The following is a 17,112-nucleotide window of genomic DNA, read 5'->3' on the forward strand; positions in this document are numbered from 1 at the left end:
CAAGCAGGTTGATATATATGGTTTTCCTCACACCAGGACTGCAGGAAGCTCAGTATCGCATGGTGACTGAAATCCAGAGGCAGACCATAGGTTTGGCCTTGCAAGGTAAAGACGTATTAGGAGCTGCGAAGACTGGATCTGGCAAAACGTTGGCTTTCATTGTACCTGTAAGTAATGTATCTCATAATTTCATATTCTACTGTAGGCCCAGGGGCAGCCAATATGACGCCCTTTGGTTGTTGTGGACTGCCAAATCCCATCAGCTCCAGTGAGCTTGGCCAGTGACTATGGGCATTGCAGCCCTGATTTTTCTTTTCCCCTTAAAAAAAAAAAATATTCGCTGAGTGAAATTTATAGGGCTTCTAACTGGCATTTTTGTCGCTGTCCAGGCTCTGGAAATCTTATACCGTCAACAGTGGACTCCCATGGATGGACTGGGAGTTCTGATCATATCGCCTACCCGAGAGTTGGCATACCAAACGTTTGAGGTTCTGCGTAAGGTGGGGAAGAATCACGAGTTCTCGGCTGGGCTTATCATTGGTGGAAAGGTATGTTCCTTCCATTTTTTTTTTTTTTTTTAAATACAGGATCTCTCCCTACTACTCCCTCTATCTAACCCATAAGAATTGCTTATGGTTTGAAAATTATACTGGGATGTTGTACTAAGTGACTGGGAAGTAATTTTCTTAGAACTCGGTGTGACATATTTCCAAGGAAATGGGTTGCAATGAAACATTGGCACACACATACCCCCATTTAAAAGGCATGGGCCATGTGCTGACTGTAATGTACAGCCTTTCAAGAAAGCTCTGTATTGATTTTCCACCATAAGGGCACGTATTGCCCATTGAAAGCTGTCCCAGCGAAGTGAGTTGTCACAGGCTTGCCTGAGAATGCTTTGATTCTGATTTTGGTGTCCCTCTGGGTGTTGGGTGTCCCACAGAGGCTTGATGCATTTAAGCAAGCTTTGATGGAGTCACTGAAAATGTCCCAAGCAGAGGCAGTGATTTGGTTTTACTGGAAAACTCTGAATTTGAAAAAGTTCAGTCTGTGTCAGAAAACTTTCTGATGCCTTAGAGAACGACCTAAGCATGTTCATTTACTTGTACTTAAACAAATCGAAGCATTTTGAAGCTGCCACTCTTGCCTAATAATGTATTTGCAATTGGCATTCATTCCCAGTTACTTACGGACTTGTGAACTGGAAAAATAAAGCACTGGGAAATTTTCTTCCTTGCATTGTTAGTTAGAGGCTGCTACATCTCTAAAGGTGCCTCTGGGTTGTGGCTTGTCGTGTAGATAGAATTTTTCTGTGTGCCACAAGACACAGTATGAAATCGCTCAGGTGTGTGTGTGTGTGTGTGTGTGTGTGTGTGTATGGCCAGATCTTACTGTGATCTGCTGCACCTGAATGGGCTTGGAGAGGAGCTCCCTGCGTCATAATCATATATTCTGAAATCATGCCCTCACACCTGTCTGATATTTCAGGACCTGAAACAAGAATCGGAAAGAATCCACAATATAAACATACTGATATGTACTCCGGGACGGCTTTTACAGCACATGGACGAAACATCATATTTCCATGCCTGCAATCTGCATATGTTGAGTAAGTGAAATGCTTCAATTTATTTTCTATCTTTTTTTGCTTTTACTGAATAGGCTTAATCAGAAACCTGTAAATGGTCCAAAATGCTTGCACTGGAAGCCACTGCCCAGAGCTGAAGCTCCATTAAAGCACGCAGAGGATGAACTGGGGTTGTGGCTTCCGTGCTTGATCGTTGTCACATACAAAAGCCTTTCCATGAATTGGAAATGAATGGGAAGAACCTGTTTGTGCTCCATTATTTGGTTCCATTTTTGTTGATCCGCAGACAGGACTTCTACTAAATGCATTGCAGATAAATACATTGCAGATAAATACATTAAACACTGAAAAAGTTTTTTGTTTGTGGGCAGTGGAGAGGTGAGCAGGCCAGAAGACCAAATCAGTGCACAGATGTGGTTCGGTGCACTTGGATAAGCTAGTCCCATTTTATTTATTGCTTTTGTAGTCCTCTTCTTTGCCAGCGTGTCAGAGTTGGTCTGTCGTTTTAGAACGCACACAAAATGAACAACTTCAATAAAAGCAGCAGAACAATAGGTCAGGCTGCTGTAAGATTCCCCACCCTGGGAACAGGTAACCTTAAGTTCTTGGTCTAGGCAGGTATACACATACTTAGAGCTCTTGGAACAGCCAAGCATATGAAGCTGCTAAGATCACTGCCCCATTGAACCCAGTACTGTCTACTCTGATCGGAAGCAGCTTTCCAGGGTCTCAGGCAGAGGGTCATCCCTTACCCTGGAGATGGCAGGGATTGGACCTGGGACCTTCTGCTTGCCAAGGATGTACTGTGCCACATTGCTGTGGCCCCTTGTCTCTGTTTGTTAAATAATAATAAGAATAATAATTTATTATTTATACCCTGTCCATCTGGCTGGGTTTCCCCAGCTACTCTGGGTGGCTCCCAACAGAATATTAAAAACACGACAAAACAGCAAACATTAAAAACTTCCCTAAGCAGGGTAACCTTCAGATGTCTTCTAAAAGTCAGATAGTTGTTTATTTCCTTGACATCTGATAGGAGGGTGTTCTACTACCGAGAAGATGCCACTACCGAGAAGGCCCTCTGCCTGGTTCCCTTTAACTTCACTTCTAGCAATGAGGGAACTGCCAGAAGGCCCTTGGTGCTGGACCTCAGTGTCTGGGCTGAACGATGGGGGTGGAGACGCTCCTTCATGTATACTGGGCCAAGGCCATTTAGGGCTTTAAAGGTCAGCACCAACACTTTAAATTGTCTTCAGAAAATTACAGAGAGCCAATGTAGGTCTTTCAGGACCAGTGTTGTATGGTCTCAGCGGCCACTCCCAGTCACCAATCTAGCTGCCATATTCTGAATTAGTTGTAGTTTCCGGGTCACCTTCAAAGGTAGCCCCACGTAGAGTGCATTGCAGTAGTCCAAGTGGGAGGTAACCAGAGCATGCACCACTCTGGCGAGACAGTCTGTGGGCAGGTAGGGCCTCAGCCTGCATACCAGATGAAGCTGGACACAGAATTGACCTGTGCCTCCATGGACAGCTGTCAGTCCAAAATGAGTCCCAGGCTGTGCACCTGGTCCTTCAGGGGCAAAGTTCCCCCATTCAGGACCAGGGAGTCATCTGCACCTGCTCGCCCCCTGTCCCCCAAAACAGTCCTTCTGTCCTGTTAGGATTTAACCTCAATCTGTTAGCCGCCATCTATCCTCCCACCGCCTCCAGACACTCACACAGGAAAGCTATTATATGTGAATGAATTCTCACATGTGGAAGTAGGCTTGACTGAGGTGTCAGAAGCTTTTGTAAGTGATATTTGAACAGAGGCTGGACGGTCCTCTGTCAGGGATGCTGTAGTTTGCATCCTGCATTGTAGTGGGTTCAATTAGGTGACCTCCTAAGGCCCTGTCTGTGAAGCCTGACCCCCAACAAATCCCTTCTTGTGTGTATTTTGGAGCGATGCCTTTCATGTGGATAAGCCCCTGCTATCAGTGTGGAAATTAGTCTCATGCTCTGTCTGAAGGTTAGAAGCTTAGGGGAGAAAAAAAATCCAATTCCCTCCAGCTGGCCTTTCTCATTCCAGTACTTGATGAAGCTGACAGAATTCTGGACATGGGTTTTGCTGATACGATGAACGCAATCATAGAAAACCTTCCCGAGACGCGCCAGACTCTGCTTTTCTCAGCCACGCAAACCAAATCGGTGAAGGACCTGGCCCGGCTGAGCTTGAAAGATCCAGAATATATCTGGGTACACGAGAAGGCAAAGTTCAGGTAGGAGAATTCTTCTCTATCTAGACTTCGAAGGAAGGAAAGGGTAGCTCTCTTTTACTCCATTATGTGCCTGTTTGTGGAAGGGGTGGGATGGAGAGTCATGTTATTCAACCTGAGGCCTTGGGATAACACAGGCTAGAAAACTGAAGTTGGCACACACACACACGAGAGAGAGGGAGGGAGAGAGAGAGAGAGAGAGAGAAATTAATTGGGTCAGTGGAAGTGTGGTTGTAGAATTCTTTGCTTCAACTCCTGTTCTGTCATTTTAAGTACTATGTGTGCTACAAATCACTGTGATATATAACTTTTTGGCCCTGCGGCAGGGAGCTGTAAGAAGTAAGTATATAAAATAGCCAATTTAAAATAGATGAAACTGGCTTAACTGTGTGACTGTCAAAAGCCAGCCTAAGTAATTCTTGATTAGATACTCATCTCTCTCAATCACCAAGATTTCAACAGGTGACCAGAAAATTTAAAGATGTAGGATTCAGTTTGCAATTGAATTAAAGGCCAGCCCGGCAGCTGAAAACAATAATGCATACTTCTAAGTTTATGCATGCTTAGGATTACAATCCATGTTCCATGACTTTCAATAAATCAGGGGTGGGGAACCATTTTAATTTATTTATTTTTTTGCCACATTCCCTCCTGTGTAAACTTTTGAGGGCTACATGACAGCAGTGGTTGGGACCAGAGGCAAAATGGGCAGAGCAACAAATTTATTATTGTTGTTATTTATTACATTTCTGTACTGCCCCCTTCACCCGAGGTTCACAGGGCGGTTTACAGTATAAAAACATGAAAATACATAGTATAGTAACAAACAAAAACAGTTCCTCTCCCCAGTTTAAAAGGCCAATGATAGCTCAGTTAGGCAAAGGATTGGAAGAAGAGGAGTGTTTTTGCTTGACACCTAAAGATAGGTAACAAAGACACCAGGTGAGTCTCTGGGGGGGGGGGAGAGCATTCCACAAGCGGGGAGCCACTGCAGAAAAGGCCTGTTCTTGTGTTGCCACCCTCTGGACCTCTCATGGCGGAGGCACATGAAGATTGAAGCATCCAGGCCAGTTTATAAGGGGAGAGGCGATCCTTGAGGCATGTGGTCCTGAGCCATTTAAGGCTTTACAGGCAAAATGTAGCACTTAGAAATGGGCCCGGAAACTAACTGGTGGCCAGTGCAGTTGGGCCTAGATTGGCATTCTATATACTCCCAAGCTACATACCTGCTCCTTCCTGTGGGAGTGTAACCTCATCAAGAGCAGGTCACCTCCCATCCATTCTAGTCCATGACCCCCACAAAGAGTGCTTCAGTCTTTTTCTTCAGTTTGTTGGCTCTCATCCAGTCCATTATCCAGGCAAGACAACTTCCACTGCTACACCTGCGGGATGTAAAGGAGAAATAGAGCTGTGTGTCATCAGCATAGTGCTGACAACGTACTCCAAAAGTCTGGGTGACCCCACTCGGGTTAAACAGCATGGAGGGATAATACTGAACCCTGAGGAACCGTACATTGAAGGCTCCCCAGGGAACTACTGCAAAGCAGTGGAAAAAACGTGTATTTACCATTGTACACTAGGCTAGTTTCTACACACATTCAGAGACCCCTCTCTAAACTCCATCCAGACAAGCAAGAGTTGCTTTTCATAGATTTCACAGAATTGTAGAGCTGGAAGTATCATCTTGAGTGTCATCTAGTCGAACCTTAGTCTGATTTAATGTGCACTCTTGCAGGGATTTTTATTTTATTTTTTCTGGTGGGTGAGCAAACGGTAATGCCTTTGTGATGACACTTCTGTGCTCTTTGGAAAAATCCAAGCAGCTTGAATTGGGACATTAAAACAAAGCACGGATATTTTTAAATGGGAATTACTGCTTTGAGAAACAGTATTTCACAGTTTACCAGAATGAGGGGGTGGGGATTCCGAGCAAGATTAGTACAAGGCAGCGATGTCAGCTGCGTAATTTACGGAGCAATGGGCTGGATCAAATTATTACAGATCACTGCAATTTCAGCAGAGCAACAGCCATCTTCAATAAAACACCGGGGATTTTTTTTAAAAAAAGATTTCAGGTTCAACCATGGCAGGGTATAATGAAGTATTTTGCGTTAAGTTTTGAGCGTGGTGGGGGAGCATTAATTTAAGGCACTTAGATCTCAGCAGTTCACAATCTAATTGGAATGCATCTTTGCATAGGTTCGCCGTGAGTTGTATTGATGCTTTCTGCCAGAGATCAGTGGGAGAGGGTATGATTTGTGCGGAGGAAACCCCTGACCTTTCCAGTTAGAAAAGTATCTCTAGAAAATACTTGTGTTCCAGACCCTGAAGAGCAGTGGTCAACAAACTTTTTTAGCAGGGGGCCGGTCCACTGTCCCTCCAACCTTCTGGGGGGCTGAACTATTTTTTTTGGGGGGGGGGAATGAACGAATTCCTATTTTAAATAAAAGGACATATTCTGCTCATGTAAAAATACCCTGGTTCCTGGACCATCCTAGGCCGGATTTAGAAGGCAATTGGGCCGGATCTGGCCCCCGGGCCTTAGTTTGTCTACCCATGCTGAAGAGGCACTGCTGGGTGGAGTAGACAAGCCTTCTCCATCCTGGTGCCCACCACGTGTTTTGGACTATAACCCCCAGGCAGCACATGACTAGATCTATATGATTTAATATTATTTATTTCATTTGTACACTGACCTATACATATGTTCTTTGGTTTTAAGTTCTTTGGTTTTAATGACTTATGCCTTGTTTATCTATATTTTGCTCTTAGTTAATTCATGGGTTGTGATTGAGATTGATAGGGTTGTGTATGTGTGTTTATACACACACACATTTATACATAAACATACATATTTCGTATTCTACTTGTGTTGGCCACCTTGTGCACCATTTGGTAGAAAGGCAGGATGATAAATTGTGCCCAATAATAATGATGATAAATATGTGATTATTATTATTTTTTAGTACTCCAGCAACTTTGGAACAGAACTACGTTGTTTGTGAACTGCACCAGAAAATCAATATGTTGTACTCCTTTTTGAGAAGTCATCTGAATAAGAAAAGTATTGTATTTTTTGCAAGCTGTAAAGAGGTATTGAATATCTATAATTCTATCTCTTAACCATTTATAAAAAATGCTTTCTCTTTTTCTTTTCTTTTTAAATATCAAGTTAATACCATTCCTGCCAGGACTTCAGGCAAGGGTCTTGTATCATAAATTAAAGCACCTGTGAGATATTCTCCTGTGCCCAGCAAGCAGGAATATGTTAATAAATACTTTAAAACAGGAGATATTAAAAGTTTGGTATAGCGGGTAAAGGTTTGTGCAGAAGTCCAGCGAAATGTCTTCCTGTTTGAGTCCTGAAGCTGAACATGCAGTTCTACTAGAGATTACAGTGGTACCTCAGGTTACAGATGCTTCAGGTTACATACGCTTCAGGTTACAGACTCCGCTAACCCAGAAATAGTACCTTGGGTTAAGAACTTTGCTTCAGGATGAGAACAGAAATCGCATGGCAGCAGCGGGAGGCCCCATTAGCTAAAGTGGTACCTCAGGTTAAGAACAGTTTCAGGTTAAGAACGGAAATCCAGTATGAATTAAGTTCTTAACCCGAGGTACCACTGTACACTTAAGTGTCCTCAAGCCAGTGTTTCTCTCTCTTGTGTCTCTATATCTACCTATCTAAACTTAGGCCTACTTCATTTACAAGCAGAAGATGGGATGGTAAACATGCATCCCAAACAGCAGGGATTCTCAAACTTTCTACTGTCATAGCCCACTTGAGACAGCTGAGAATTACAGTAGTACCTCAGTTTACAACCGTAATCCATTCTGGAAGTCCGTTCTTAAACTGAAACCGTTCTTAAACCGAGGCGCGCTTTCCCTAATGAGGCCTCCCACTGCCAGTGCCCTTCCACTGTTCGGATTCCGTTCTTAGACCGAGGTAAAGTTTGCAAACTGCGACACTACTTCCAATTTTGCGGAGTTCGTAAACTGAATAGTTTGTAAACAGGGCTGTTCTTAAACTGAGGTACCACTGTACTGAGGTCCACCGGTTACAAAATAGTGCTGTGTGGGCATAGCCAGGTATAAAATGGTGACCGCTGCAGGCAGAGTTTGACATAAGCATTTACTGACTACCTTCTACTGATAGGTTTTTTCACCACAGCATTTTCCGTGTGGTGTTTTCCTTGTGTCAAGCTTTCCTCACAATAAATACAGACCTTTGCTCTGGAGGTATTGTGACTCAGCCTACCTGCTGTTTCAAATAAGTGTTGAACACACACACACACACCAAATGTCCCTGGGTTGAAAGAGTTTTGGAAAAAGATACTGCTGTTTTTGTAATTACGAAGAGGTAGGATCCTCCTCTGACATTGTTGAACTTAAAGAAAGTAAAAAACAACAACATTGCACCATCTCTGATGTCCATAACTGTAAATCTGTTCGTGACACTGGATTGTGATTAAAAAGCCTGGGAAATTTGTTTAAAACATGAGAAGAATTCTGCTGCATCATACCAAAGGCCCTTCTAGACCTGAATTCTGTTCTCACAGTGGCCATGGGAAGTTCGCAAACAGGGCAGGATAATTCTTCAGGAACCTTAGCAGCTGAGTTTGAAAATGAAAATGATTTCTATTCAAACTGCTCCCTGATGGATCGGGGTGCCTTTTTTGGTCAAGTGGAACATTTTAGTTAATCAGTCAAACTGAATAATTGAAGTAAGGAAAAATGAACAATTTAAGCGGCAACTTTATAGTAATAGCGATTGCTATTTCTAAATTCACTCATTCCCCGCCCCCTAAGCGTAGGGCTACCGTAGCTTTGATGATAAGATTGGAAGCAATGACATGTCAGTAGGAATGGGCTTGAACACCCTTCCCTCCCCACCGAGCCCCAGTGCCTGGCTAACGCTTTTCAGATGCAGAGCCCTTTGCTGTGGCTAATAAATTAAATTAAACACTGGAAGAGTCAGTCAGGGTTCTCCTGCATCATGTACAGTTTGGCCCTATCGCCCCATTGTTGTACATGCCACGTTATAGAGCAGCATACGCATAAAACAAGTCCCTGCCCCAAAGAACTTACAGTCTGAATTGTTACTGGTTTCTAGGTCCAGTATTTGTTTAGAGTCTTCTGCCGTCTTCGACCCGGGCTCCCTATACTGGCTCTTCACGGCAAGCAGCAGCAGATGAAGAGAATGGAAGTCTACACTGATTTTGTGCGCAAGAAATCGGCAGTTCTCTTCGCTACGGATCTTGCGGCTCGGGGCCTTGGTAAGCGCTCTCAAGTTCTTCCATGTTTATATAAAGTTGCAGAACTACCTGTTCCGAGGGCAGGTGCCCAGGACTGTGAACTTACATTATATATAAAAAAATAAGAGCCTATAGTTTGCTAGAAAGAAATGTATAGAGCAAAATGTGCTGGTACCTTCTAAACAATGTCTGTGAAATGAGAGTTGCAAGATAACTATGGATATTTTTTCCTGGTACTGAGGATTGTTTCCCATTCTCACTAGATAGCAACAGCATCTGTGTTTGTGTTTGTGTCTGTGATCTCCATAATCAGCAGGACATAGCTGACTTTCCATGGTAAACATAAGGTTGTTGAGGAATGGTTGCCTCTCTTAAGTTTGTGTTCTGCCATTCTCCCCATGACAGCCATTTGTGTTATGCCACGCCCCCTCCTTGGCAGCCATTTTGTGACTGGTGCCCCAGCACTCCCTCAAAATTCAAAATGCACCCAGTCTTCCGAAAAGTTTGGTGACGCCTATTTTAGCCTGATGGGACGCGGGTGGTGCTTTGGGTTAAACCACAGAGCCTAGGACTTGCCGATCGGTCGGCGGTTCGAATCCCCACGACAGGGTGAGCTCCCGTTGCTCGGTCCCAGCTCCTGCCAACCTAGCAGTTTGAAAGCATGTCAAAGTGCAAGTAGATAAATAGGTACCGCTCTGGTGGGAAGGTAAGCGGCGTTTCCGTGTGCTGCTCTGGTTCGCCAGAAGTGGCTTAGTCATGCTGGCCAATAAAGCGAGATGAGCACCACAACCCCAGAGTTGGTCACGACTGGACCTAATGGTCAGGGGTCCCTTTACCTTTACCTATTTTAGCTTGAAGCTTAAAAGCAGATAACGATGGTGGCAGGCATGCTTCAAAGGTGAATGCAGTAATGATATGCAAGGGGAGGAATTCAACATGGCACTGAGGAGATTGATGCATCAGTGCAAGCATTTTTGCTTGCTTGATGGAAAAAAATTCTCTTTCCACCCCCTCACCTTGTTTTGGGAGTTTTCCAACCCCATCCCTGAGGCAACTTGTGAGGGGAGGACAGGAGAGGAAACCCCACTGCACCAGCAGAAGTCCTTGCGCTGGCTTTCACTAGTGGGACTCACTATTTGAATCCAGCCCAAGATAAACAATTAAAAAGTAGTCTTGGGTGGCAAATTTGGGTTAAGGGTGGTTCCTGGCTATAGAAGTGTTGAAAGCCACCGTTTTAAATTGTGAAAGATTTAACACTGCTTTTGAATTTGAAACATGCAAATTATCTGCCTGTCCATGTTCAGGTATAAAATTACACTGTCATTACTTAGGAAATGATTATGCTATTAATTTTATTCCTATCTTGACAAATAAATGAAGGTGATTGATTCAGCTCTGAACAGTCTCCACTAATACAGCACAATAAAGCAGAACTGAATTTGTAGCAAATTATACAGCCGTTTTCTCTGTGGATGGATTTTCAGTGTTTCCTGAACTCAAGGCCTGTCCCTTTCTCACTTCTTTGCAGATTTCCCTGCTGTGAATTGGGTTATTCAGTTTGACTGTCCGGAGGACGCAAATACTTACATTCACAGAGTTGGCAGAACAGCCAGGTATGTTCTTCAGTGTTCCGGGATTCTGTGTGAAAGCAGAACTGTTAATTGTTGTAGAAAAGATGACAAGCCCCGTGTTAGGTTAGGTTAAAGGTAAAGGGACCCCTGACCATTAGGTCCAGTCGTGACCAACTCTGGGGTTGTGGTGCTCATCTCGCTTTATTGGCCGAGGGAGCCGGCGTACAGCTTCCGGGTCATGTGGCCAGCATGACTAAGCCACCTCTGGCAAACCAGAGCAGCACACGGAGACGCCGTTTACCTTCCCACCGGAGCGGTACCTATTTATCTACTTGCACTTTGATGTGTTTTCAAACTGCTAGGTTGGCAGGAGCAGGGACCAAGCAACAGGAGCTCACTCCGTTGCGGGGATTTGAACCGCCAACCTTCTGATCGGCAAGTCCTAGGCTCTGTGGTTTAACCCACAGCGCCACCCATGTCCCTCTGGGTTAGGTTAGGTTAAATGTCATGTCTCTGTCTCTCTTTTGGTCCAGTACTCCAACCAAGATTATATATTTTATTGAGGAAAGGCTACACAATGCCTATGTTGGACCTTCACTGTTGGAGGCGATATATCCCTCTGAGCACCAGGTGCTGGGAATTGCAAGTGGAGAGTTTTCTTGTGCTTTGGTCCTGCTTTTGTGGGCATGCCATAGGTCAGCCACTGTGATAACAGGATGCTGGTCTAGATGCAATAGGGATGTTCTTCTCATAGAATCATAGAGTTGGAAGGGACGCTGTTTTTGGACTACAGCTCCCATCATCCCTAGCTAGCAAGACCAGAGTTCAGGGATTATGGGAATTATAGTCCAGAAATAGCTGGAGACCCAAGTTTGGGAAACACTGATCTAGTCCACCCCTCTGCAATGGGGTGGCCCTTATGGGTATTGAACCTGCAACCTTGGCGTTGTCAGCACTGTGCTCAAACCAACTGTGCTGTCCAGCAGTTCGTATATTCTTAAAACCATGGATTAAATTACAGGAACTTTCACAGCTCATGGAGCACAGCTGGTTCCAACGTTCAGGTCTCAAAATCCCCTGCTCTGGCTATATTAAATTTGGCTGAAAATCTGATACGTTCGTATACCTTAATATAGCACATTAGTAGCAAAACTATACTTTTCGCCTGGATTTTTAATTATTTATTGTCTGTGTATATTGCTCCTGCGAGGGAGACTGTTGCCTGCCTTTCAGATTACTGATCAGGTTCACGGCTGCTTAGCTTCAGTAATATCGCTCCTGAATCTTGTTTCCAGACCCTTCAGTGGGCCTATTATTAGTACCTGGTTTGCATATAAATACTGTGTTTATCATTGTTTGCTCTTTCAAAGCTAATTAAAAACAAGTTGATTCAGTTTACTGTGCAATATTCCAAATGCTTACTCACGTGTCAGCTTAGTCCACAAGTAAGTGGGCACAGGATTGCAGCCGTAGGCACTTCTTTTTGTTAACATTATTCCTGAAGGTTGTCTGCAGGGATAAATAAGCAGCTGCAGTTTCTTAAGCACTTTGCGGTTGCTTGTTAGGATACTGAGAATCTTGTATTTAATTTATTAAGCTTCTAGTGCTTGTGACAGCAGAGCAGAGTGACAGCAGAGGCTCCCTGGAGACTTTGGAAAACTAGGCTAGAGATGTGAAATTGAATTTCTAAAGGCATCATTAAACTATGTCTTTGGGTATTTTGTAAGAAGATGAAAATTTTCAACGAAAACTGCAAACATCTGCAGTATTTATTGGTCTATCTGTATCAAATATGGTCTTGTTACTTGGGCTCCAAAACAGCACATGATGTAGATCAGACCTGACCTGGCATTTATTGTGGGTTGTGCAAAAGAATACTGATAATCATTTGGGAAATATTTTATACACTCTGATGCATTTAATTTATTCATTCCTAGCTTCTTTCCTCATCGTACCCTAAAGGTCCTAGGAGGCTCATATTATAGACCTGTATCTTTTGGTGCTTTTTAAAAATACTATTAAAAAATACAATAAAAGCAGGCAATAATTTTTCTGTACACCCTGAGATCTACGGGTGAAGGGTGTTTTACAAATACAATAAATATATACAGCAACCTGCACCAGCCCCCAACAGCCCAGACATTCTAAATGAGAGTTATATGCAATGATGGGAGTTTTATCCTGTGGTACAAAAGAAGCTTGAAACTAATCATGTAACAACAACGGCAAACTGCTGGGCTACTTGACGGAAGGGCATGATGGGAAGGAACAAGGCACAGTGTTACAGAACAAATCATACAATCTGTCACAAATAGCAGAACCATAAAAATGTCAGAAGCAAATATGAAAAGCCATAAAGAGGAATTACCATCAATGTCAGCAAAACAGCAATTCTTTCGGAGGATTTTTCGTCCCCCACCCCCCGATACCTCTGTGTAACCCAGGAATGAAATCAAGAGGTATGGATTAATTGTGGCCTTGATGGATCCTTGACCTCTCTCCATTAACATGATGTTTTAGGCATCGGCCTTACTTCCCATGCCTTCCCTGGGTCAGATACTGTATTTTTGTCCATGCCAATCTATTTATATACCGCAGTGTCCGTAAGCAAATCTGTGCTCAAAGTGCTTTGCAGAAAATTGTAGTCTAACACATTATTCATTAACAATTAACACAACACATATTTTAATTTATTATTTTATTTTATTTATTGAATGTCTGTACCAGCCTTCAGCCGAGGATCACAGGACATACATTCTCTCTTTTTCATCCTTCTGTGTAATATTTGTGGCCTGTAGGGTCTTTTACAAGATGGCAGTCACAACAACTAAAAAATCCCATCCAGAGTAATACCCATAAAATTCCAGACATGTCAGACCTTGGGATAAATGATTGACCTTGCAACCAACTATTGTCTCAGCCAGAATAAAAATAAAAAACGGTGCAGATTTTTTGCAGCTGTAGAATGTTGAATTCTCCGGTATGTTGTTTAAAAAGTACCCCTGCCTCTTCCATATTATCCGTAATGGTAAAGTCAAAAGTGGGCTGTGGCATGAGTCCTAATTTGGCTTGGGAGGCTGTTCCCAGGCTGACGTCAGGTGTGTGGCAGGTAAAGATGGGGCTCCCTGCCAACAGTGGAGTTTGCAGACTGATTAGCTGGTTGGCCATGCTTGCGAGCCCCTGGGCCTTTGCACAAATGTTTTGGTTTCAGAAACCCCCAGGCAGAGAAAGGTGTTTCACCTGACCTGATGACGTTCGGTGACTTGTAGTTGGGTGGCTCTGCTCACCTGTCAAAATGGCCCTGGAGGTTGGAAGAGGTCCGCTAAATTCAGTTCCTCATCCCAGCTCCCACCATCCCTGTAGTACAGAATCCACTTCTGTCAAAGAAATCTGCTTTTGATTTCCTTCGACCTCATGTTTCTGACCTCTGAATTGCATTTGAAAGGAAATGCTGAGAAATATATTCAGGCAATGCTGCTGTGGTGTGTGATTGCTGCTGTTCTTTGATCGTAGGGGTGTGTGTGAATGTGTCTAAGTCTGAAATGGGTTGACAAGAGGATCAAACAAGCTTTCTAAGTATCACACTTTTGATGGAAAGGCGTGCATTTGAGACTTTCAGATTTTATTCCCAGAGACATAGTTGGGTTAGTCCCCATGCAGCAAATACAGGAAAAGGCCTTGCAGCACCTTAAAGACCCACACATTTATTATGTTGTAAGTGTGGATTCAAGCACACAGATGAGCCCATGAAAGCATATCACATAATTGCTCTAGTTTTTTAAAAAAGAAATTCTCTTTATTATATTTTTTTAAACAAGTTTCCATTCATATTACTTATACCATTACGTTTTAGAGCAGTGTATCCCAAACTTTGGTCTCCAGCTATTTTTTGGACTACAACTCCCATCATCCCTAGCTGGCAGGACCAGTGGTCAGGGATGATGGGAATTGTAGTCCAAAAACAGCTGGAGCACCAAGTTTCGGAAACCCTGTTTCGCAGCAAAAAGTAAAAGAAAATTTGAAAGAAAAAGAGGAAAACATGCCCCAAAGAATCCACAAGTACATGGCTTTATAAAATCAAAACAAAGCTACATTTTATGTGTTACAATATATAAAGACATATCAGTCATCATCCACAGAAAGATTTAAAGTATAATTGACTTAAGCGGGTGGAAGATAGCTTATGAGTAATTCCATATACTTAAATGATGTATCAGGATATAGTTTTGCTGTGGATCGCTTATCATATGATTGATAAATGGCCACCAAACATGAGTTGATGCATTTGTGAGCTGAATGGCATTGAGGACACAACCATTTAAAGGAAGCAGCCTATCGAAAAATATGATCACAACTTCATAGTGTTGATTTGCATGCATACAGCAGTTCCTGTTCAATATGTAGCCATTTTAAAACAACTGTGTGTATGTGGCAGAAATTTGGGTAACTGTATTTCTCCATCTTTTTTAAATTTACGAACTCCATTGACAATTTTAAAAGCAGTTACCAAACATCAAGAGTAGTATTGCAAGAGAAATACATGGACATATGTTTACGTCTTGTATGCAGTCATCTACATGGCATCTGTAATGTTTTGACGATTTCCCCATTTTTTGAGGTGGCCGGGTGGGAATCTATAACAGTGGCATGTTTTTATTAGGACCAACTAAATGAAAATGCAGGACGCAGGTGGCGCTGTGGGTAAAACCTCAGTGGCTAGGACTTGCTGATCGTATGGTTGGCGGTTCGAATCCCCGCGGCGGGGTGAGCTCCCGTCGTTCGGTCCCAGCTCCTGCCCACCTAGCAGTTCGAAAGCACTCTTAAGTGCAAGTAGATAAATAGGTACCGCTTTATAGCGGGAAGGTAAACGACGTTTCCGTGTGCTGCGCTGGTGCTGGCTCGCCAGCTGCAGCTTCGTCACGCTGGCCACGTGACCCGGAAGTGTCTTCGGACGGCGCCGGCTCACGGCCTCTAGAGCGAGATGAGCACGCAACCCCAGAGTCGGACACGACTGGCCCGTATGGGCAGGGGTACCTTTACCTTAAATGAAAATAGCAAACAAGCTATTTGTAGAAATGCTTCGTCAGGTGGGATGTTGAGAAGAAAAGAGCAAATCAGTGGGAAAGGATGGTAGTAAGGAAGTTGAGAAAGCCCTAATTGACGACGTAATATTTAAATAGAATTGGTGTGGATAATTACAGACTTAATTAGTTTAAGCTGTGCTTGGAGGGGGTGGTTGGGGGTGGGATCTTAGGTTACAACAAAGATTCCAGCAGGGATGGGGTCCTGTGGCCATCCAGATGTTGTTGGACTGCCATGGGAGTTTGTAGTCCCACAACATCTGGAAGCTGCCAATTTGCCATCTCTAGTCTACAGAGAAGACGAAATATGGCTACTTTTGCTTTGAAACAATGAATGCCAGCAGCTAAGTTCCAGTAGCTGCATGGGCAGACTGAAATGCAAACTAGTCATTGTCACAGATCTGATTTTGTTGACTTGATAATGATTGTGCAACAAATCCCCATGGTCAGCAACTAATCAGGGGTGATAAACCAGAGTTTTCCCCTCCAACCCCTCATTAGACACAAACCACGGGCACAGCTACAACCTCTTCTGTAAATTTCCCCTTGCTTCATAGTTGGCAGCTGAACACCAGATTTGGCCCAGTGCAGCCTGCTGCCGCACCCTAGGCCAATTGTTGGCTTTTTTCTGTCTTTGTGTTCCGACACTGACACTCTTCACAACTGAAATCCTCCCAGACAGGGCTTGAGACAAGATGAACACTAAAATAAATGAGAGTATGCTTGGTTTCCCCCTCTCCATATTTTCCTGTGCGTATGAGTTTTCAATTAAAAGCATGATGTCAGAGAGGTTAATTGCTCAACAGAAGCCAAATAATATTAAACATCCTTAAGTGTCATTGAAATATTGAGCAGTCTGGATTGCACCTCTTCATTTCTTTCGCGGGGTGGGGCTGGGGGGCACTCTTCCTCAGAGTTTAAATGTTCCAAATACCAGACTGCGGCTCTTTAATCCACTAGAAATTAGTGAGCGAGGTTGTGGTGTAGACTTTCAAAAACTTCATAAAAATTATATTGACAGTTTTAGTAGCCGTTAATGAGGTTAGAGATAATTAGAAAGTTCCGCGAGCCGTGAGAGTGCATAACTGCGTAGAACGAAAGCCAAGTTAAATACCTTACCTAATTAGGAATCTGTATGCTTGCAGTAATTAATATAGAATAGACAGATACTATTGTAAGTCTGAAATCAAATTATTAGTGCTGTGTAAAAACTTGACTAAAATAGAAAATGTCCTGAACATTTCCTGAAGCAGTAGTGTTTGGCATTTGTATCCTGCCTTTCTCAGAAGGGAGCTTAGGAAAGAGTACACGGGCCTCTCATTTAATCTTCTCCAAAACCTCAAGGGATGGATTCTTATTTTCC

The 17,112-nt window shown here is 43.3% G+C and overlaps 1 protein-coding gene across 1 annotated transcript in view; it reads left to right on the forward strand.

Annotated features, from left to right (window-relative positions):
- The window catches only part of DDX10 (DEAD-box helicase 10), a 162,845-nt gene that overhangs the window by 7,851 nt on the left and 137,882 nt on the right, over window positions 1-17,112 (forward strand). Inside the window, exons 3-9 of the mRNA XM_079973559.1 lie at window positions 37-167; window positions 390-548; window positions 1,489-1,609; window positions 3,656-3,845; window positions 6,809-6,935; window positions 8,956-9,118; window positions 10,626-10,710. Coding sequence (XP_079829685.1) covers window positions 37-167; window positions 390-548; window positions 1,489-1,609; window positions 3,656-3,845; window positions 6,809-6,935; window positions 8,956-9,118; window positions 10,626-10,710 — 976 coding nt within the window. The remainder of the gene's footprint in view (window positions 1-36; window positions 168-389; window positions 549-1,488; window positions 1,610-3,655; window positions 3,846-6,808; window positions 6,936-8,955; window positions 9,119-10,625; window positions 10,711-17,112) is intronic.

This window comes from Podarcis cretensis, assembly GCF_951804945.1.
Source record: "Podarcis cretensis genome assembly, chromosome: 4".
Classification (NCBI taxonomy): domain Eukaryota; kingdom Metazoa; phylum Chordata; class Lepidosauria; order Squamata; family Lacertidae; genus Podarcis; species Podarcis cretensis.